This window comes from Chelonia mydas, chromosome 2 (assembly GCF_015237465.2).
Source record: "Chelonia mydas isolate rCheMyd1 chromosome 2, rCheMyd1.pri.v2, whole genome shotgun sequence".
Lineage (NCBI taxonomy): Eukaryota > Metazoa > Chordata > Testudines > Cheloniidae > Chelonia > Chelonia mydas.
Genome location: NC_057850.1, coordinates 28,958,515 through 28,983,269, shown reverse-complemented (window position 1 = coordinate 28,983,269; position 24,755 = coordinate 28,958,515). Strand labels below are relative to the sequence as shown.

The 24,755-nt window shown below is 39.1% G+C and overlaps 1 protein-coding gene across 2 annotated transcripts in view; it reads right to left on the bottom strand.

Moving 5' to 3' along the window:
* CSMD3 (CUB and Sushi multiple domains 3) overlaps window positions 1-24,755 on the bottom strand; it is a 1,174,472-nt gene that overhangs the window by 683,209 nt on the left and 466,508 nt on the right. For both annotated transcript variants that reach the window (XM_037892097.2, XM_043539165.1), the window contains one exon: window positions 17,918-18,042. In XM_037892097.2, coding sequence (XP_037748025.1) covers window positions 17,918-18,042 — 125 coding nt within the window. The remainder of the gene's footprint in view (window positions 1-17,917; window positions 18,043-24,755) is intronic.

Sequence of the window (24,755 nt, the reverse complement as noted above, 5' to 3'; positions counted from 1 at the left end):
GAGGAGAATGATATCCTGCCTTTAAAGCATACTTGATTCATGCAGACTTGAGATGTAGTTCTATCGTTAGCTACTATAATCTGATTTGTTGGACCAAATGTCTTTTTAAAATTCTGTTGTCTTTAGAATCTGCACTCATATTTAGAGATGTTTTGAACAGTTTGAAATCACCTGGGTCTCTATAGGTATATGTGTAGATAGATATGTTCTGTAACAGCCCTGCTTCTATCTGCTATGTTTGATTCACATAGCAAGAAACACTATCTCCATCCATTACAGTAGTGACATAATTTAATGTATGTCCAAGAACAGTAGTTCTTGGCTGCAGCAGGGAATAACCAAATTGGTTTTCCGTATCGTAATACGACTCCATTATAAGTACTGTGATTAAAATCATGCAAAACAGTACACAAAGCACTCCTCAATTTTAGATGTGGTACACTAGGTCTTAAGGTCTGAAACCACCAACTGAGAAGAAGATTTCATGTCAAGTCTATCATAATGTGACATCTGATTAACTGAAGTAGCAATGAAGTAATGAAATTAAGATGTTACTACACAGTGCCACTGAACGGTTACTGGCATGGGAGAGACATGGAAAAGTCTTCATATGAGGAAAAAGTCAGGACTGCTTAGTGAGAGCAGAGACTAATAAAACGAATACCAGAGGAATACCATTCAGTATTTTCTATAAAGAGATTAAATTAGTAACCAATCTCATAGTATAAGAACAATGGGACTTCCAATTAAATTGAGAGATACATTTATAATCTAATTATATTTTTAAATGCACTACAAACTTGGGAACTCTTTGACACAAAATTGTTCAAGGCAAATTTCTCAGTAGGATTTAGAAAATGTTAAGACATCTATAGGTAAATGGTCACATAGAAAAAATAATAAAATAACATCTATAAATCCTCAGAGTTCAAGGATATAAAGAAAATTCATCTATGAACCAGTTATTCTATTATTGTCCATCATGGCATTTATGGGGGGAAAACAAAGCTATAGAATTTGACAGAGATTTTGAAATATATTTCTATAAAAATGTCACAGTGTGCTATAGAAACTATTCTAAAAACCTATAGCATTTAATAAAAAAAAAAACCTTACTATAGGTTCTTTTAAACTTCTTAAATAATATAAAATTTAGTGGTAACATTTTCTAATTATTCTATAGGATACTTAAAAACCTTGTTACTCTGAAACCTATAGAAAGAGTATAATTTTCTATTATGTTCCATAGAAGGATATGGAAGAGGAGGGGTTTTGGGGTTCCTGCACCTTCCTTTTGTAGCCAATTAGTTCATTTTATCATTGTATTTTGTGATGTTATGGTCAGTTTATATATTTCATATACAATCAATGTACACTAAATAGATCTAGGTTGTAGGAATATAAAAGAATAGGATAAGTATTTAGGATTGATGAGTGTGTAGTAGGTATATAGGTAAAGCATGGCTGAAATGCAAAGCCTACAAGCTGATATCTGTAAGATTTTAGTTTAGCCATAGTAGGCCATAGGCTTAAGAATGCTTGACCTGAGTGGGTGACCTAGGAATAACCCTCTGCCAGCAAAGTCATAAGGTTACTGCATAAGATGTGCCAATAGTTGATGTTATAGAAAAATGGATTTCAATAGACAGCAATTCGTTGTCCAAGACCATGACACACTCGATTGTGACATCTTTGAATATCTGTCTTAACTGCACAATACATGTCATATGTAAATGCTAATAAGAATAAGAGGAGCTACGGATAACCTATGAAAAACAGGACGCTCCAATATTCATAGGGTATGAAAGTACAGATAAGGAAAAGAAGGCTGACACCTTTATGCATATGGTGTTAGCTGTGGTCAGAATAACAATATAAAAGAGGGCTCCATGGCTGGGTAATAGTGGGAAGACCCAAGGGACAACACCACAGGAAACCCCATCAGGACCCATCCCTCTAGTGATGATTGTCTATTGAGAGGGTCATTGGACGCTAGAATATTGTTGAGAATGTGTGCATGAATACAGTTATAATTATTGCACGGGTTTGTATAGGATTTCTATATGCATGGGTAATTGTAACTTTACTTATTGCTTTAATAAAACTTTTAGTACAGATAAGAGTTTGTATTTGTGATTGTGTCTGTAGTCATTATCCTTTGTTCCTAGAGCCTCCGAATTTGAGAAAAGCACCAGAGGCAATTTCACTCTGTCGAGCTTGAAACTATAGCATCTATAGCCGAATCCACAATGGTGTAAGACAAATCACTAAAATGTACTTTAAATCAAATAAAAGGCTACACTTTGAATCATTTGGCATTGGTCACTATTGGAGATAGTATTGTGAACTAGATGGAACCTAGTCTAATCTAAAACCAGATTGTAAGCACTTTGGGGCATTAATAATGCCTTCTTGTATGTTTGAATACAAGGGCCCCTATCTTGATTGAGATCTTGGGAACTATCACAATATAAATAATGATGATAATAATCCACTTGGGCAATTCCTATACACCACGACCTGTCATGATATTTCACAGTGGATACAAAATCTGCTAACATGACCACATATTAGTGACCCACTGAACCGAAAACAGAACAAAAGAATTAAAGACCCTTCTACAGTCTGAAAAAATTACTTTCATATCTGAGTTCAGAGATGAAGTAACTTCATATCTATGGAATCAGAATGTTAAGTTTCTCTGAGTAAAGACAGAAGTGGTATGTGGCATCAAGAAAAACTGTCAAAAATTCCCAAATAATAAGCAAGTAGGGAAATATATTTAATTAAATAAAATTTTGTACTGAAAAAAGATACTCATTAGTTGCTACCTATTGTTACAGTACTCATATTAGAGGACCAACATTTGAACTTTGATTTATTATTCAATAATTTGACATTTCTGAAAAAACTTTCAGTGGTATAGTTACATCAGTAAGAAATCGAGAGGATCTTCGTATCTCAATAAATGATATGTATATGTATAAATAAAAACATTATCCCCAGCATCCATAAAGTGAGGGGTACAGAGATATATGAATGTTATCACCTAACAGTCAGGTGAACTAATACAATCATGCTCTCCTTTAAAGTGTATTAGAGGTAAACAAAACTATTTATAAAGGGCAGGATCCAGAATCATAAACCAAGTTGTGCATTCAGACCAACCAAAATCCAGTTTAGGATTTAACTTTGCCTCCCAGACTGAATAACGGTATCTAATGATATACCCAATATATAAAAGTCTGGAACATGGTATCTGAGCTTACTGAAACAGATCAATGACACACAGAAAAAAATAAAGTATTTTTTGTGAATTCTTCAGAAAATTAGATTCTATTTTTTGGCCCTTTAAAAAAAATATTCCACAGTTTCAAACTGAAATTTAGTTTCTGTCACATTCAGATTTGTGTAAGTGATATTGTCAAAAACAAAAAAGGCAGCTGTCCTTTAGGTTTCCCAGGCCCAAATAATTATTTTTTTACCAACCTTTTGTCATTCTGCAGATAATAGTGGATCAGCTCTGTGCAAATTCTATTGTATCTGTTGCACAGCTGTTCAATTTGTATTTGCTTGCCTGCCAGCAGTCAGATTTATAGAAGAGATAGATCACTCAGAAATGTTTGTCAGAGGCTAAGAGACAAACAGTCAGAAACAGGGCTGGTAGGTGTGGGGGGAGGAAGAGTAATCAATCAGATACTAATATGTTTATTTGTTTCATCTCCTAAAATGTAAATATGAGGAAGGAATGTTTCAACTGGAAAATATTTCAGTCTTTATATAAAATTAGCTCATTGTTTGTGCTAAGCAAGCAAATTTTGTCCATAACAATGCCATCGATTGCACTGATGATGTGTACTGTGTACATGATGGATGAGTGAATGTGGCCCTGACAAATGCTTATCTGTACACCCTGTGAACAGTTCCCATGAAGTAAGTGTAACTATTCATGTGCCTAACATTAATCACATGCATAAGTATTTGTAGGACTGGGAACTAACTATTTTTGCCAGAGTTTTCTACATTCCATCACAACTCACTTGGAAATAAATACGTTATTCAAATGTCACACTTTTCAGCTTTTGAGGTTTTTTCTGGTTTGTTTGTTTTTGTCATGCTCTATCATGGATCAGACATATTCTTTAAAAAAAAACATTTAAATTTGTTCAGGCTCAACTCCACTCAATAAAAACCTGTCTTATTGCCAAAAGTTATCAAAGGTGGCCATGCAGAAAAGAGTACTTGGTAAGCAAATTAAATAGGAAACAAACATTGACTGGGTAACATCTGCATTTAAATAAAGATGATCCTTCCAAGTGTCAGGAGACTACTAGGATATTATTATATATAAATAAAAGCTTTCAGATATTCTTCTTGTCTCTGCTTGCTCAAATCCTAACAAGTTTGAGATGGTTTCATCTACACTAAAGCCATAATATGTGTTTAAATTTTCACCATTTCAGTAGCATGTACAGATTTTTTTTTCGCAAAAAGAAAAGGAGTACTTGTGGCACCTTAGAGACTAACCAATTTATTTGAGCATGAGCTTTCGTGAGCTACAGCTCACTTCATGGTTTTTGCTTCCCTGCTCTATTTCTAAGGGTCCACGTGTACATGCCTGCCTTCTGACCATTTCTTCACTTTCAGCATTTTAGAGGCTGTAACTAGTAGAACAGTAGAACCTCAAAGGTACGGACACTTCAGAAATAGAGGTTGTCTGGAACCCTGAAATGTTCGTAACTCTGAACAAAGGACTTTTCAGGCTCCAGATCCAGCAGCTGACACCCCATGCCAGGTTTCAGCAGCAGCTGAGCTGCTTACTCAGTGCCAGCATGTGTTAGCAAGCTTATCTCCCTCCCAGTGAGGTTGTGTGTGAAAATAGCATGCCTCCCCCCCACAAAGGAGGGAAATAAAGAACAGCAGATCCCCTTCCCTGCGGGGGAGGGGGAGAAGGGTGAAAGCAGCACACCACAGTGCTGCTCCCCCTTTGCTGGCTCCGGCTGCCTTGGGTTGGCAGCCCCAGCATTTTGCTGTAAGTGTCTGCCCCGTGCATGCATGGGAGTGGGGCTGGGGACAGGCAGCCCAGCTGTGCCTACCTTTAGGATGCAATACAGGTACAGTACAGTATTTGTTTTTTCTTTTTTCTTTTTTAGTCTCTGCTGCTGCCTGATTGGTTACTTAGTTTCACATGGTGTCCGGTTGACCATAACTCTGGTGTTCGTATCTTTGAGGTCCTACTATAATATCTTCTTGCAGGGCTTAGAAAAATATTTGCACATGCACTTTGCCCCAGAACAGCACATCATTTACCATAAGACAGGAAGTGCAACAGACCAGCAATAAAGTGTGGTCAAATGTCCAAAGTATATTAACTAATAAGAGAGAAAAATACATACTTTTCCTCTACTCCATTTGAGTTACAGTAATTGTTGCTGTTGTATGTAAAGCAGGCATACAGGTTTTTTTCCCCATATAAATTTGACTTTCAAATTGACTGTGACACTTTAACAATAAGAGAGGTAAACTAGCTTCAACAGTTTGATGAGTTTACATTTCACAAAAACAGCAATGTAGTAATCTTAAGAAAAACGAAAAATGCCTCCTATTATATTATAAAACACAACACACAAATATGTCTAAAGCAACAATGTTTTTTCAGCACCACATGTTAAAATGCATTATCATTTTGAGTCACTAAAAGAAAAACTGCTGAATCGAGTTTATTAATGAAAAAAACGTCAGGAAATTGTGGTAATTATTTAAAACAGTGAATATTTATATTTAAAATAATTGATTACATCTGACTAACTTATCCTTTAATTTCATTAATCATCACTGACATGTAGAATTGCAAGTTCTCAATTTTATAAATTGAAAATGTAAACTTTCTTTGAAGTTAAAATAGTTCAATCTTTGGAGCCCCATTGTGTTCAGCTCTGCACAGTTGCACAAAGAGTAAACAAGGAGATTTCCGCCTTCTTACACCTTCACTGAGAATTAAAGGATAATTACAGACCCTTTATGCACAAGATATGTCTACACTGCAATGTAAGCCCACGGTTAGAACTCAAGTCAGTTGACCCATGTTAGGGAATCCTGGGTTTCAGCATCTGCATTTTATTTTATCCCTATGTTAAAAATTTTCTAACCCATGCTTGAACCTAGGATTCTGGCATCCACACTGCAATGCGCAGACTCAAATCCAAGTAATTATATCCCAGAGTCCCTAGTGTGCCCTATCCCCCCAGATGTGGCTGCTCTAGCTCTAGGACCATGGTGCGCTGTGGGAAAATTTTACTGCCCACCCTACAAGTTATCAGGAAGCAGCTCGCTTTGCAAAAGGCTTAAGTGGTTCACTCTCCATTGCAAGCCCAGGAGACTCTCTGATAGTGTGCTTGTATCATAGAATCATAGAAAAATACGGTTGGAAGAGACCTCAGGAGATCATCTAGTCCAACACCCTGCTCAAAGCAGGACCAACCCCAACTAAATCATCCCAGCCAGGGCTTTGTCAAGCCGGGCCTTAAAAACCTCTAAGGATGGAGAGTCGACCATCTCCTTAGGTAACCCATTCCAGTGCTTCACCACCCTCCTAGTGAAATAGTTTTCCCTAATATCCAACTTAGACCTCCCCGATTGCAACTTGAGACCATTGCTCCTTGTTCTGTCATTTGTCACCACTGAGAACAGCCGAGCTCCATTCTCTTTGGAACCCCCCATCAGGTAGTTGAAGGCTGCTAACAAATCCCCCCTCACTCTTCTCTTCTAAACAATCCCAGTTCCCTCAGCCTCTCTTCATAAGTCATGTGCCGCAGCCCCCTAATCAATTTTGTTGCCCTCCGCTGGACAATTTGTCCACATCCTTTCTGTTGTGGGGGGCCAAAAACTGGATGCAATACTCCAGATGTGGCCTCACCAGTGCCGAACAGAGGGAAATAATCACTTCTCTCATTCTGCTGACAACGCTCCTACTAATGCAGCCCATTATGCCATCAGCCTTCTTGGCAACAAGGGCACACTGTTGACTCATATCCAACTTCTTGTCCATTGTAATCCCCAGGTCCTTTTCTGCAGAACTGCCACTTAGCCAGTCGGTCCCCAGCCTGTAGCAATGCATGGGATTCTTCCATCGTAAGTGCAGGACTCTGCACTTGTCCTTGTTGAACCTCATCAGATTTCTTTGGCCCACTCCTCCAATTTGTCTTGGTCACTCTGGACCCTATCTCTATCCTCCAGCAAATCTACCTCTCCTCCAAGCTTAGTGTCATCTACAAACTTGCTGAGGGTGCAATCCATCCCATCATCCAGATCATTAATGATTATTGTAGATTGATGATCAGAAGAAAATGGGTTACCACTGACCTGAGCTGCTGCCATTTGCAAAAATGGGGAGAGAGTGTCTTCCAGTTTTTAATAGAGTGGTTTGCAGATTGTTGGGATAGAGAGGACTAAGGAAGTTGTCCTATGGAATTGTGGGATACTTCCAGCTGACTCCTAGGACTTGAGTCAAGTGGGACTGTGTCTACACTGCAAAGTAATTGGTCTCAGACACTGGGTCACAGGTTAACTCAAGCTTGGACCCTCCATCCCTTCAGAGTCCTGGGACCCTGAGTCCAAGCCCTGGGTTTGTGCAATTACAGTGTAGATGCAAGCGGCATAGGCTTGAGCCCTGGCCCAAACTCAGGTTTACACTGTAGTGTAGATATACTCAAAAACTACATGAGGGAAATGCCCACAGCAGCCCTAGCCTTTTCAAAGGGAGCGGGGTAATCACCTGACCACTACATACTAAGCAACAGAGCTGGCCAGGTGCAGAGGGCTCTTTTTCCTGTGATATACAGAGAATGAAGTCTTACTTCAGTATCAGGGAGGCTGATTGAAGATATATTTATATATGGAGCTGTAAAATATCTATTCATGTTTCTCCAATCTACTAGACTTCTTTGAAAGTGTCAACAAATAGAGGAAAGAGGAAAATCAGTTATAATTTATTTTGACTTAGAAAAAGCCTTTGATCAAGTCGCTGGCAAGTAGTGCTACCCTGCATTGGAGTAAATGTGGAGGGGGATGGGGCAATAGTGGGAAACCCCAAGATTCCGAACTGAGATAGGTGTTGTTTTCTACAGAGTATTTAATATATTTACTAGATGAAAGCCTGTGTTGTAGTACTGATAAAATTTATAAACTGTGAAAAAAGCCAAATATGTCTGAGAACTTAAAAGCTGGACAGTAAAGACCAAGAATGCCAGTGATGATTGAACCTGGTGATACTCTAAACAAAAAGATGCTTGTAACTGCATCACTTCACACTGACTTAGACACTGTCGGCCAGCGGTCCCCAACCTTTCTGCCAAGAAGCAGCAGCAGCAAGAAGCGTCACCGCCGAGAAACGGCAACGCTTCTCTGCGGCATTTCGGTGGTGGGGTGTCCTGTGGGTGCACAAAAATGCCCCGGCGTGCACCATGGCACCCGCGGGCACCGCGTTGGGGACCACTGCTGTAGGCTCACCGACAGGGTGATCCTTCTGGAATCTTATGTAGAGTAATTAAATCAAAAAAGGGTGGACACATTTAGAATCATAAAATCACAGAATATCAGGGTTGGAAGGGACCTCAGGAGGTCATCTAGTCCAACCCCCTGCTCAAAGCAGGACCAATCCCCAACTAAATCATCCCAGCCAGGGCTTTGTCAAGCCTGACCTTAAAAATATCTAAGGAAAAAGATTCCACCACCTCCTTAGGTAACGCATTCCAGTGTTTCACCACCCTCCTAGTGAAAACGTTTTTCCTAATATCCAAACTAAACCTCCCCCACTGCAACTTGAGACCATTACTCTTTGTTCTGTCATCAGCTACCACTGAGAACAGTCTAGATCCATCCTCTTTGGAACCCCCTTTCAGGTAGTTGAAAGCAGCTATCAAATCCCCCCTCATTCTTCTCTTCCACAGACTAAACAATCCCAATTCCCTCAGCCTCTCCTCATAAGTCATGTGTTCCAGTCCCCTAATCATTTTTGTTGCCCTCCGCTGGACTCTTTCCAATTTTTCCACATCCTTCTTTTAGTGTGGGGCCCAAAACTGGACACAGTACTCCAGATGAGGCCTCACCAATGTCAAATAGAGGGGAACAATCACGTCCCTCGATCTGCTGACAATGCCCCTACATATACATCCCAAAATGCCATTGGCCTTCTTGGCTACAAGGGCACACTGTTGACTCATATCCAGTTTCTCGTCCACTGTCACCCCTAGGTCCTTCTCTGCAGAACTGCTGCCGAGCCATTCGGTCCCTAGACTGTAGTGGTGCATTGGATTCTTTCATCCTAAGTGCAGGACTCTGCACTTGTCCTTGTTGAACCTCATCAGATTTCTTTTGGCCCAATCCTCTAATTTGTCTAGGGCCCTCTATATCCTATCCCTACCCTCCAGCGTATCTACCTCTCCTCCCAGTTTGGTGTCATCTGCAAACTTGCTGAGGGTGCAATCCACACCATCCTCCAGATCATTTATGAAGATATTGAACAAAACCGGCCCCAGGATCGACACTTGGGGCACTCCACTTGATACCGGCTGCCAACTAGACATGGAACCATTGATCACTACCCGTTGAGCCCGACAATCTAGCCAACTTTCTATCCACCTTATAATCCATTCATCCAGCCCATATTTCTTTAACTTGCTGGCAAGAATACTGTGGGAGACCGTGTCAAAAGCTTTGCTAAAGTCAAGGAACAAAATTTGCAGATGAGACCACTTAGTTTAAGTTAGTCAAGACTAAAGAAGACTGAGGAACACTGGATGACTTAACACACCCAGGTGGTTGGGGATTATTAAAACACAATCTTGAAAAATGCACATTGGATGGAGTAATTTGAAGTACTCATACACATCAGTGGATTCTAAGGAAACTGTAGCCATGCAGGAATAAAATCTGGGAATCACTGTGGAGAGCTCATTGAAAAGATTAGGACTATTTAGATTACAGAAAAGACACATAATAGGGACATGACACAGATTTATTTTAAAAAAATGAAAAGTACAGAGAATATCATTTGGAGCTCATGTTTATCCTCTCTCATGATACAAGAAAAAGGGACAGCCAATTAAATTAAAAAGATAGCATATTTAAAGCTGATAAAAGGAAGGATTCTATAAACGTAACATAACCAACCTTTGGAAGTCAGTGCCACAAGATATCAAAGAGACTAAGAGCTTAGAAGGATTCAAAAAGGGATTCGTCTTTTACATTGATAATGAAAACATTCACAGTTTCATTTTTGTTTACTAAGGAATATAAAATCTCATTCCTCAGGGAACAGGACAACCATTAACTGCCTGAGGTTAGGAGAAGCATTTAGTACAAGTCATTGTCAGCAACTTGACTAGATGTACCACTAGTCTGAAATGATATGGTCATCCCCATGTTCCTGTGTCAGCACAGATTTGAAAATACTTTCTGGGGAGAATGACATTCAAATCTTTCTTCAGGTGCATACTCCTTAATCTCATAAATAGACTCATTGACTTTAACAGGACTACTTGCTTGAGTAAAAACTATTTGCATGGATAATGGTTTGCTGGAACAGGCCCTTGGTTTACTTAACATGTGTTGACTGGGAGATCATTCTGCATTAGCGGAACAAGGTACAGAATCACATGGCCTTGTTATTAGAGGGACACAAAATAAATTACAATCTACCAGGGACTCCTCACCAAATAATTTCAAGTTTTCTGTATATATATTTTTAAAAAAACCCATAAACTGCTCAGTATCAGAAGTTGTGACTTAATTCTGAGTAAACTAAAGAAACAGGATTAAAACTGCCACCCCCCTTGCAGCACATGGTGACAAAGTGTGTACTGTAATATATCACGTGAACTGCACCACAGAAGAGGAAAATACAGGATTGAGGGAAAGCTTATGGTTGGATTTTTTCCTTTAGTTTGTTCAAGAGAAATATTGTATTATCATAGTGTAGCTAAATATTACTTTCTTTCATGCTTTTGGTGCCAATATGAAACAAGTTAACCTACACTGTCACCAATGCCACTGCTAGAAAAAAAGTGTTTATTTCATTTTTTTAGGCAGTATAACTCAATCCCTATTTTGGTGTGTGAAGTGTTACAAGGTTTAGAATTAACACATTCAAGAAGAAATATTATAACATCTACAAAGCACCAGTAAATAAAAATCAGACATTAGTTGTGTGGTTGTTTGCACACATTGTTATGGCTCTTTTAAAGTCTCATCAGAGTGTAAAGCTGAACAATTGCTAAGTTAATATGAATATATAAGCTGAAACACTTACGAAGAGCTTTACTGTGCTGGAGCACATTTTTATAATTTCATAAATTAAAAAAGAAAACAAAATTCTGCCTGCATTCCCCCCTACCCCTTCAGCTACACTGTTCTGGAGTCAAGTGTAAATATTCTACAATTAGCACAGACTACATTTAAGAACTTTTCTTTTAGTTCAAAATTTTGCTCTCCATTAGGAATGTTCCATAAAAACTACTGATAAAACAAAGTAGATGTAAAATTATCTATAAGTAGCAGAAAGGGATAAAAAAAATAAACAACAAAGAGCAAATGCTCAGATCCTCCAATTCCCATTGGGAGTTAGGCTCCTAAATATCTTTGAGGATCTGGGCCAAAAAAACCTAATTAGATACTAAACAAAGGGGAAAACAACTTTCTAATGTCTCTCACTTTTAACCCTAAATTCCTAGGAACAATCAGAAAGAGATTGTCAAAACCTAAGTAGAGCCTCTACTTAAAAATGGTTTGAATATTACAAAATATATTAATCTGGAAGAATTCTTGAACTAAAATCAGAATTGCTCACACAAAAAACAAGTTTCTTGTCACTTATGTCATTTACTCAAACACCAGGTCAAAGTTAAGGGATCGATCTGTTAATGTCCTAGAAGAAAACAGTTAGAAGAAAATAAACACAAAATAGTTTATCAACTGGCATCAACCACTACTAGACAAAGACAACATATAAAAACAAGCAAGCTTTTCCCAAAAGAGCATTCATTAAGCCTTTATTCAAGAACCCAGTGCCTGGCACTGGCCATCTCACGAGCTACTGTGGTTGTGGTGAGGCCCTTTTGTCATGAAGATTTACTATCTTACCTGCAGTTAGTTTCTGCACTAGAGGATTTTTCTATATAATTACCTGAATTGTCTTCTCTGAGATTCCAGAGGGTGGTTTACATTTCTCCCTGAGGAAGCAATCATGCAGACTTAAGCAAGGCTCTTGTTCGGTCATCTTTCCAGTCAACATTTTTTGAGACGATAAGGGAACTAGTGTGGTTATATGAGCTGCAGTGTCACTAGTATCTTCGTCACACTCAAAAGGTGTGGTGTAGTGCTTTCCCAGTGTCTGGCCACAGCGAGGGCTTGGGTTTGGCCAAGATGACAAACTCTCAATGCAGATAAAGGGCAGGTGATGAAAATCCACTGGGGAATGATCTTGAGAGTGTGGTGGTTATGGTTTCTGATCTGTTCTTAAGATAATTTGTTGAAACCATGTGTCAAAGAGGTGCACAGTTTGGAGGTATTCATTGATCCCTAACTACTCATGGAATCCCCCAGGGTACAGATGGTCAAATTATTTCATTTCCTTGCATCATGCTGGATGTTTGCAAGCATTTCTTTCAGAACTGAACCTCACCACAGCAATTGATGTTTTTGTGACTTCCAGTGTACTCTGCATGGAGCTACCGATCAAGATTTCGGATGAAAAGATATGCCATATGTCAAGGTTCCTTCCCCACTCTGAACTCTAGGGTACAGATGTGGGGACCTGCATGAAAACCTCCTAAGCTTACTTCTACCACCTGAGGTTAAAACTTCCCCAAGGTACAAACTATTTTACCCTTTGCCCTTGGACTTCCACTGTCACCACCAAACGTTTATCTGGGTTTATTTTATTAGGAAAGCGTTGTTTGGAAATGTCTTTCCCCCCAAAATCCTCACAAAACTTGCACCCCATTTCCTTGGGACAGTTTGGTAAAAATCCTCACCAATTTGGATAGGTGACCTGTCATAAATATAAAGGGAAGGGTAAACACCTTTAAAATCCCTCCTGGCCAGAGGAAAAATCCTTTCACCTGTAAAGGGTTAAGAAGCTAAGATAACCTTGCTGGCACCTGACCAAAATGACCAATGAGGAGACAAGATACTTTCAAAAGCTGGGAGGAGGGAGAAAAACAAAGGGTCTGTGTCTGTCTGTGTGATGCTTTTGCCGGGGACAGAACAGGAATGGAGTCTTAGAACTTAGTAAGTAATCTAGCTAGATATGCGTTAGATTATGATTTCTTTCGATGGCTGAGAAAATAAGCTGTGCTGAATAGAATGGATATTCCTGTCTGTGTGTCTTTTTGTAACTTAAGGTTTTGCCTAGAGGGATTCTCTATGTTTTGAATCTAATTACCCTGTAAGGTATTTACCATCCTGATTTTACAGAGGTGATTCTTTTTTACTGTTTCTTCTATTAAAATTCTTCTTTTCAAGAACTGAATGCTTTTTCATTGTTCTTAAGATCCAAGGGTTTGGGTCTGTGGTGACCTATGCAAATTGGTGAGGATTTTTACCAAACCTTCCCCAGGAAGTGGGGTGCAAGGGTTGAGAGGATTTTGGGGGGAAATACGTTTCCAAACAACGCTTTCCTAATAAATAAACCCAGATAAATGTTTGGTGGTGGCAGTGGAAGTCCAAGGGCAAAGAGTAAAATAGTTTGTACCTTGGGGAAGTTTTAACCTAAGCTGGTAAAAGTAAGCTTAGGAGGTTTTCATGCAGGTCGCCACGTCTGTACCCTAGAGTTCAGAGTGGGGAAGGAACCTTGACATGACCACAGAACCAAACCCTTGGATCTTAAGAACAATGAAAAAAAACATTCAGGTCTTACAAGAAGAATCTTAATAGAAGAAACAGTAAAAAAGAAGTAACAATAAAAAGAATCCCCTCTGTAAAATCAGGAAGGTAAATACCTTACAGGGTAATTAGATTCAAAACATAGAGAATCCCTCTAGGCAAAACCTTAAGTTACAAAAAGACGCACAGACAGGAATATCCATTCTATTCAGCACAGCTTAATTTCTCAGCCATTTAAAGAAATCATAATCTAACGCATATCTAGCTAGATTACTTACTAAATTCTAAGACTCCATTCCTGTTCTATCCCCGGCAAAAGCATCACACAGACAGACACAGACCCTTTGTTTTTCTCTCTTCTCATTGGTCATTTTGGTCAGGTGCCAGCGAGGTTATCCTAGCTTCTTAACCCTTTACAGGTGAAAGGATTTTTCCTCTGGCCAGGAGGGATTTTAAAGGTGTTTACCCTTCCCTTTTATATTTATGACAACATATCTCACACAATGCAAGAGCAGTATCTCATTACAACACTGCAGCTTCTTTTTTTTAAAACAAGTACAAGAACAGAATATTCTTTGTTCAAATTAGATATGTGATGCTGTCAAAAAAATGGATCTGTTTCCCAAAGTTTGGAGAGTGTGAAATTCACATCCAATGTTCTAATTTGGTCTGAACTCTAAATCTTTCCAATTTCTATAAAACTTAATCCATAGCACTGAGAGGATGAGTATCCCATATTGTCATGAGGTATGAAGGATGAGCAATATACCCTCAGAAATTGCTCATTTCAATGAACCCCACCTCTTTCCACATACACAAAGTCATCGTTTGCTTCCAGCTCCACCCTTGCACTCCTTCCATCTCCCTCCAAAAGTGTCTTGCTATCCTCCTCGCTTGTGAGCATTCAAAGTGCCCTGAGAAATGCAGCAGGGAGAGTGCCTCCTGCTCCCCTCCACTATTTCCTCACTGCCAACCAGCCTCCTGGATATATTGGAGAGAGATGGTGGGACTCATTGGAAAAGTAGGCCAAGAAAGCAAAGATAATTGCCAGTAGGGACAAGGCAGGACCAGCTGAAATAAGACTTCCAGCATAACTCTGCCTCTTTCTTTATAATGTCTGGCACAGATCAGCGGGTTCAGAAATTTGTCAGCCCCACCAGGAAACATTAGTCTGAAAATTAGTCTTTTTCTTAAGGGTTAAAGGAAATTCATAATCCACAGCAGTATGTGTTTGTCTATAGTTTATATGTAATGTATCAGTTTTTCTCTCTCTTCATTTTATTTCGCCTGCAGAAATGCTTCAGACTCATTCTAACTTTGACTTTAAGAAATATGATTCCAGCTGGTATTTTTGATAACTTCTAAAGTGAGCTAAAACTTTCATTTTTATCAGGCAGATTTATATTCAGCCACTCATATGCCCTGTGAGAACAAGTCAGGAGGATTATGTTGTTGAATCAAATGAATGTAATGGAATTGGAAATTTTCAATTTAAATTTTTTCAGAGCAATCCCAAAACATAAATGTAACTAACTGTTAATATTCAAATTGCCATTTTTTCAAAAGTGTACTTTCAATTAGTTTTGCAAATGTATATTAATTTACATAAATTAACGAAAAGAGCAATAGGAGATGATATGCAGGGAGGATATCAAACATGACACTGAAAAACCAGTCAGTTAAAATTTTAAAGGAGAGCAACAGATGCATCTTTTAAAATATAATTGTACCCACTGCACCTACAGAACCTTTCACTGACACATGAAAAAATCTATTTATTGCACAAACTGGCATTTATGCACAATTGCCTGCTTTGTTTGTCCAAATGCCTGCTTGTGCACAGAAATGTAAATTCACCAAAGAGGCGTACATATATTTCTGCAGTTGCTTCCATCGCAACCTTATTATCAAAATGGTATTTGTGCTAACAATGATCCCCTCTAAAATATTTGTTTTATACTTCACATATAGACCTTCAAACAGCCAATTATTATTAACATGTAGAAAAACATAGTTTATAATCTGAAGACTTTATTCAATTCAAGAGTATAACAAAAACTGCTAATCAATCAACAGAATAAACCAAATTTGTGTCAAAGGTACTTTTAATGAAACTAATGAACACTATAAAGCATGTGCTGTATGACAAACTGCTATATCTATACCATCTGTCTATTTGTCTTTTCACCATATGTCTCTATATTAACTGCTAATAACTTTTTAAATATGCATCATGTGCTCTGCAAAAAGCATGTACTGCTTTTACTAAGTAGGTAAGCACAAGGATGTAAATGACTCTCTCTTCAGTTATCAGTTACATATTTTACCCTTGAATTAATTGATCTTGTGAGATATTTAGTTAACATGATACCTATAGATATGCACAAAGATTATCAGCATCTCTACCTTTCCCCATGGATATAAACTTTTTCTACCTTTTTTTTTAGCTTGGTTGTTAAGCTTCCTTTTCATTTTACATTATTATTCAAATATCTGTGATTGCACAATGCATTCTTCCCTGCAGTTACATTTGTAGAAATTCTCAAAGATAAATCCCAGATACTGGTTGTCCTTTATACTAATTTATTCAGAAATTTACTGTTACACTTCTAAAGGCACACTGCACAGAGAAATGCAAGGAAATGTGTTTACTGACAGTTAGCAGGTAGCTGAAGGATATCTGACTGAATAAAACAAAAAAGCTAGTTGGTAAAGCCTTTCCAAATTTCCTGAATGGCATGCATGTATCTTAGTGTTATAGGTATACATTACTGTTGATAATGTTTTACTACATGTTAATAGAAAATTTGAAGTAAAAAAAGAAATGATAGTGACAATATACAGTCGACATTCTGGTAGAGTGACTGTAGTGGGGTGGCCACTTATTGAGCGGCCCCTTATGGTTAGGTATGACAATACAGGCACCTATGAGCCCCTTTTGTGAGCCCCTTAAACACTGCAGACAGCCTCTGTTACAGCTCGCAGCACCCCCTTTCTAGGGCTGATTTAATATCAATTAAAATTCACACAAACCTCAGAGCCCTTAATCACAAAATAATTCAAACAATCCTTCAATAGGGCCTCAACATAAAGTTCAAAAATCATAATTCAATAGGCCATACTTAGCTGCAGTTCTTCAGCTACACCCAGAGCTCTTTCTCGGTCAACCTGCTCGACCTGAAGTTTTCAGTCCCCAAGCAATTTTTGGTTCGAGCTCAGCTCCCTGGCCCTGTTTACTTTTACTCTCTCTCTCTCTCTCTCTCTCTCTTACTCCCTCACACACATTCTTATCCCCAGGCTTTCCAGCCCATGGACATAGTTACAAAATTCAGTACCTCATGCAAAGTCTTTTCATTTTATTCAAGGCTGTTCTTCTTAATTTTGTCAAGCTATGAAATAATTTTATTTAATATAACAAATATCATGCAGAGTATGGCAAACTGACTGACACAATTAACATTCATGTTCCCATTGGCCTAGAATACTGAAATTTGGTACATTCTTTCATCATAGGTTGCTGAGCACCAAAAAATTGAAATCTTAACATTTAATTTTTCCATTAGAGTTGACCCAAAGGTCAATCTTCCTGATGGATTTCAATCATTCAAGCAGTAAAATTTTGAAATATGGGTCTTGTGAACTAGTGATTGCATACACAATAATCACAAATTTGAAACATGACATTTGTGTCATAGGTCACTGAATAGTCATCTGTTTTACTTATTTACCAAAGTTAATTTCTTCCATTAGGCTCTCATTTATGGTCAGAAGCCTCCAAAAGGAAATCAATTGTATTCGTCGGGTTTTATTCAAGAAATGGGTAAACAAATGTAAAACCATAAGTATTTTAAACAAAAAAGATTGCTCATTAAAGAAATAAGGAAAAGAGGATATAAACGTTGATATATTTGTAAAAAACAAACAAAAAACAATGTGATATTATTTCAGTGTGACATCATTTCAAATGTAAAACAATGTAACAGAGTAATTGTGAAAACCAACAAACCATGATAATAGTTTAAGAATTTGTCTTTACCTTTACACATGGGTCTATGATCACTCCATGCAGCAAACACTTCAGCTATCCTCTGACAGGTGATACTTTTTGCCCCCTGCAACACATAGTCTTCATCACAGGAGAACTGTACTGTTGCTCCCAAGCTAAAATCAGAGTGAGGAAAAATGAATATAATGAGGTGTGTCTTACAAATAATGAATACTCTTCTTTCTTAACCCAAATTGTATCAGCTGCCACAGATGTGGGGAACATTGATGACTCTTAGGCAACAGGAGTTCCATATTGGACACAAAAATCACTTATTGTTTTGTCTGGCAAACATTTCTTAATATAATAGAAGAGAACAGGAGAAAACTAAAAAAGCAACTTTGGGGGCATCCGTTGACTACTATTATTCATGAAATGATGTTAATATTGGCTTCAAAAGGATACTGCTTGTCTGTTTTTCCTATATGGAGGTAACCTTTGGTGCTTCAGACTTGTCACAGAAGGAAACAGGAACCAAACAATGGATAGCTGACTCAAAAAAAAAAAAAAAGAGGAAACCTAGCAAGCCACAATCTGTAAACATATTGTGGTTGTGTTTGTGCTCTTAAAGGTAAAGGTCCCTTCTTGTTTCCATTAAACAAAGAAAACAGGAGTCAAAAACAGCCAGCATGGACCTAATATGGTGTTCTGAAACCACTATCTTGTTCTCTAGAATAAGAGATTTAATTTTAAAAAAGTCTCTAGCTGTTTGTGAAGAAAAACGAAAAATGTGACCAAATGTAAACAACGTAGAAACATCCATGTGAGGCTGCAGAGAGGGTGGAACAATAACTCAGAGATGTAAGCTGCCCCATTCTCCTCAGTGAGATGTTAAGTCAGATATCCAGATATCCATTGTTAACAACTCCATTCCTGATGTAAGAAAGATGTGGGAGAATCACAGATCAGCACAATTTATTGTAAGTGACATTTTGTTTTGGTTCCACAGGTAGGTGGTGTTTGGGAAATACCGCCACTTATTTCCCACCACACCCAGTCAAGGAGACAATATCAAAGACCCTAGCAGAGGCCATGGCATATTAACAGCCCCTGAGGAGGAGCCAAGTGTCAGGCTCTATCATATTGTGAATATCTGCACAATCTGAGTGCCATCACATTTTAGCAACTCACATGGGTGCACTTTATTTTGTGGGAGGAGTTTGGAAGAGTACCATCTCCTTCCCCTCTCCCATATCTGACCCCTTTTTTCAGAGGTTAAAAATTTGTGATGAAAATTATCTAAAAATATTTTGTGATGTTGTGGGCATAGAATCATAGAATCATAGAATATCAGGGTTGGAAGGGACCTCAGGAGGTCATCTAGTCCAACCCCCTGCTCAAAGCAGGACCAATCCCCAATCAAATCATCCCAGATGATTAAATGCCACTTCTTTGGCAATGTGAGTAGTTCCACTAACCCAGTGTGACTACTCAGATGCATAAAGCTACTCAAATATGTAAGTACTTGCATGATCGGGGTCTAAATTCTTTTTATTTTTTATTTGAGAAATACAAGAACACAATATTCCCAGAAGATCTGGGATGAGTGCAGGGCAGAACTCTGTAGAAGACAGTAATTCCTGTCCATACTTTTATTTTTTTTTAAAAAATATTATGAGATATTGGCAGGTTTTTGCTTTATTTTAATTATCAGGAAAACACATATGATAGAAAATAAAATTTACCATGTTTATGCGATATTTTCTATTCTATATATTGATAATACCACAATTATTACAAATTATAAATTATTATTTGTATTATTATAGCATCTAGGAGCCTCAGTTATGCTTTACTCACTACTACAGAACAAAAAACTAGTTCATGCTCAGTGGAGCTTACAACACACTGATGTGAAAGTAAACAACATAATGGACTAAATGTCTGTTTCCAAATGGTACCCACTGTACTTTCGTTATCATCTCTTTTTGGTAATATATATAGTGCTCTTTTTAAATAAAGAGTGATATACCATAGTAGTTGTCTAAAATTGGTTTAATTTTGTATTGCTCAAGATCATATATTTCATATTAATTTCATTACCCTTGATTTTCAAAAACTATGCTCTTAGATTATAAACTCTGCAGGAAAGAAACATTTTTTTCTATGTGTTGCACAGTGCCTAAAACAATGGAATCCTGATCCTAACTGGGGCTTCTGGCTGCCAGCATAACATAACTATTTAAAAGCAACAACAGTACTAATGGCACATTTAATTATAACTCCAATGCAGTAAGGTATTTAAGCATGTGAGCAGACCCACTGACTTCAAAGAACGAATTGGCTGCTTAAAATTACATACATGCGTAAGTACCTTCTTTAATAATTGCACTCTCTGGGTCAATGAAATCTTAAAATACTAAACATATAACCCACCATGTACTTTCCACGTCCGCACTATTACACACAATACATGTTTTCTTTCAAAAAGGTTTTATTGTATCTCGATACATTCATTATTATTGTACCAGCAGCTTTGCAAACTCTTTACTCCCCACCTCCCATATTCAACAGCAATAAGGCAGAGGAGTAATCTTTGGTTATGAAACGCATTCTGATATGTTTTACAAAATATTTGTTGCCATCTAATTTATGGTAGCTTCCCAGGGCTGCCTGATAAGCCACAGTGTGGCCTGAAATCTTCAGAATTGCATGCTGGGGCCTTGCCCCGGCATGCCCCTCCAGCCCCCAGCCCTGCCCCTAGCATGCCAGAACTTGTGACAGGGTTCTCAGGAGGCAGCCTTACAGCTGTCTTCCATAGTTCCTGCACTGGGGGAATCCTCCATGGGCAGATATTGGGCTTTTAGGGCTCCTTTATATTGCTCTGAGCCTTTTACCCAGTACAAAGAAGCTGAGCAGGGGAGAAGAACTCACTCAATCTGCTCGTTTGACTCAGCTCTTATAAATCTCAGTCTGATTCTGCAAGGGTCTGACTGCTCTGAACTCCTGTTGCAGACAATGGAAGTTCAGAGCATTCAGCCCCTTGCAAGATCTGGCCTTTAAAGCGTAATTACCGCATTCATTATGTGTGCACATATGATTGTTGTAATACGCTTTATTTCTTTATTGCCTGTTTCAATTCAATTGACAGGCAAAAGATCTGGGCTGAGTGGCTGCAAGTGCAGAATGCACAGCTCACGCTTTCATTTTCAACTATTGAAATTTAAAGTACAAACATGATAGAACTAATCATTGGTGAAGAATTATACCAAAGAAAGAGGAGTGAAGCTTGTAGAAAATTAGGATACTTTTCTAATTGTTTTAGGGCCTAACACAACTGGGCCCCGATCCAGTTTGGGGAGTATCACGGGATAGTTCGCCATCAAGGGCAGTAGTGCCTAGTGGTCAGCCCCTCTTTCCTCTGCCCTCCCCGCTCCGGAATGGCCCTAATAGATATAAGGACCCTGTTAAGGAATGGCTCTCAGGGAAGAAATCCTGATACTGTACATTTAAGGGACCAAAGCCTTGCAGAGAGGACAGGACAAGGCTCCCCTTCCACCGAACCAGCTGAGAAGCAGTTGGAGAAAGGAAACAGCTCAAAAGCTGCCTCCCTCCATCACAGCAGGCAGCCAGAGAGAAGACTGGCCTTTTGAACCCTCCAGATGGAAAAGGCTAATTAGACAGGGTGTTCAGCTGAAGAGAATTGGCACAGCTCCAGTAAGAGGACTGGAGGTGGAACTTCCACTTGAAGAAGGATAAGACTGATTAACCTAAGGCAAAGAGGCCTGAGAGATAACCTTGCTCCTGTGAGAGGGCTGAGAGGGAACTCCTGTCTGAAGGAGGGAGATATTGCTTGACACTACATAACTTCCAGCTCTTGAGAAAAAGAGAGGGCTGAAGAAAGGGCTTATGTTCAAAGGAGGGATAAGATAGACTACTCTATGGCAAGAAGCAACCCAGCTCCAGGAAAGAGGGCTGAAGAGGGAAACTCCTGCTCAGAGAAAGGAAATACTGACTACTCCCAGGCAAGAGATGCAGTTACTCATCACAGCCCAGTTGCTGCGACAAAGGTTGGGAATAGCTTTGAAGGAGTACCACCATAACCAGCAAAGAAGTAGTGAGGAACCATAGATTCCAGGAGACTCCAGGGACCTGGGGAAGATTTAAGAAGCTGGGCAAAGGTAGAAGCAGCCCAAGGAAAATGGCAGAGGGTTTAAAGCAATAGTTCTTAACGACCTGAACAGAGTTCCTGGGCTGGAATCCAGAGGAGAGGATGGCTCAGTTTCCCCATCCTTCCCCAGACTAGGAGGGAAGGTACAGGCATCAGAAGGAGAAGAGGTCAAGTAGCACAAGCCCCAGATGAAGATTGAGGCTCAAAAGCCTCAAAAGCCATTAGACTTTGGGGTTTCCTGTTTCAGAGACTTTTCTGTTAACCCTGGAAGCGGAATAGATTGAGCAGTGACCTGGCTGCTGGGTTAGCCCACATCAAACGACAGACTGTCATGGCACCAGAATGACTAAAGAGGCTGCTACAATGAGGGAACACTGCACCTGGACATCATGAGGTACTCTGGAGGCACAGTAACCAGGAGCTTCTGGGCCATAATTAAACATAAAATAAAAATATTGATGATGATAGATAAACCTAGACAAGCAACTCAGAGATAAACTCATGAAAGCAAGATAATAGCTTGATGGACTAGTTCAGGAAGGGCCTTCCATGCATAAGGAGTAGCATGGCAGAAAGCGTGAAGGTGCTTTTGGGAGAGGAGAATAAACAGGTGATCAAGGCTGCTTGGTGAGCGGAGGTGGCAGCAGACAATTCAGTGAGATTCAAGAGTGAATATGAAGGGAGGATCTCTGCTGGTAACGGCCTTGTTGATAAGGACAAGAAGTTTGCAAGTTAGGCAGTGGAAGAGAAGAAGCTAGTGAAGGTGGTTCAAAAAGTGGGTGACACAGTCACAACGATGGATCAGGAAGATGATCTTAGCAGTACTATGGATATGAAGGGACAAACCACTCAAATAGTGAGGTCATGAAAATCTAGACTTATAGATAGGTGAGAGAAGTGGAGATTGGAGTCAAAATCATATGATTTTGAAGATATTATATTTATATACTGTTTTTGAATAATCTCAGAAGATATAATGAAGGATCATACTTTTTCAGAAATCAGGGTCACGTAGCAAAAAGAAAAGGAGTACTTGTGGCACCTTAGAGACTAACCAATTTATCTGAGCATAAGCTTTCGTGAGCTAGCTTATGCTCAAATAAATTGGTTAGTCTCTAAGGTGCCACAAGTACTCCTTTTCTTTTTGCGAATACAGACTAACTCGGCTGCTACTCTGAAACTGGTCAGGTAGCAGTCAGCCTCAGCTGGCTACATCAGATTGGAAATTAAATGCTCCTCTACTAACATATATTGATCTTGTAAGTATAAATAGGGTGGGGAATAGAAAAAATCCATCACAGACAGTGTGAGAGGTGATGAAGGCAGTTATTATGGGGTGGGTGATGAAATACTATTCTGGAAGAGGAAATGAATAAGCCTGAAAATAGTACACATGGAAGATCAACTTTAAAAGGCTTAAAAAATTCAAATAGATTACATCTAAAAATAAATAAAGAAGCCACTGCAAGGTGTTCTGAACTGGGGAACAAAATAAAATCTTGTTAAAACACCTACCATTATAAAGCAAAAAGACAAGATGAATCAAGCAGCACAGCCCTAAAACACTAAATTAATCTGATGGCTACTGAACCATTACATACACAGGGAATTCAGAGAGTAATGGAACATTCTATATATCAGAATTTGTGCAGGATTCACAGGACTTAAAAAGTGTACGGCTTTAAAATATGGCCTGAGAAGTCCTAAAATGCAGCCCTGACCTGCATTTCTCTGTAACTTTATCTGCAAAGGCAAAACAAAGTCTGAATTTCTAGGGAGCACAGTGAACTTCTCTATCCATAAAGAAAGGTACAAGTAAATATAATTGGGTGCATTTCTTGTTGATTTTCTGAGTTGGTATCAGTGTTGACTTCTTTTGTTCAAGACGAGATGCAGATGATCAAGGAGACGTAATGTGAACGGAACATGAGAGAGGACATTTTCTCTGGACTTGACTTTCTCTAAACAATTGTTGAGGTACAAGAAAATACGAATTCCTCTCTTTCTGAGGTATGCCATGCATTTGGTAAAAATTTGAGGAGCTGAGGACAGATCAAAGAGAAGCACTGTGTATCAATAGTGGAGACTTGCCACTACAAACCTCAGAAACCTCCTGTGGCTCAGGATAATTGTCATATGGAAATAAGCATCCTGAAGTCCAGGGCCACAAACCACTCAGTGATTTAACATGGGAAGGATTGATGCTAAGTGACCATACAGAACCTCTCATATGTGATGAATTTGTTGAGGACACGTAAATTGAGGATAGATCTCCTCCCTCCCTTGGATTTGGGGACCAGGAAATACAAAGAATAGAATCTGTTTCCCTGATGCTGCAGAGGGACCTCCTCTACAGCTCCCAGCACACACGAAATCTAGACCTGCTGAAGGAGCAGTAGCTCATGAGGGTCTCTGAAGAGGAATGGGATGGGAAGGAGGGATCCACAGGAATTGATTGGCATACCCGATCTCAGGGTGCTTAGGACCCATGGGTAGTGCATGCCAAGCACCATAAAAGTGACACAGTCTGTCCCCAAACTGGGGAGATAAGAGGCATGAAGGTCATAGCTGAAATGATGTCCTGGACCAGAAAGTCAAAATGGCTGTCTGCTCAATGTTGATCGAGGACAAGCTGTTTGGCTAAAGTTAGACCCAGAGGCTCTCCTCCTCTGTGACCTATGTCCTTTCCTGGAGAAATCCTGCTGTCTAGTAGGGAAG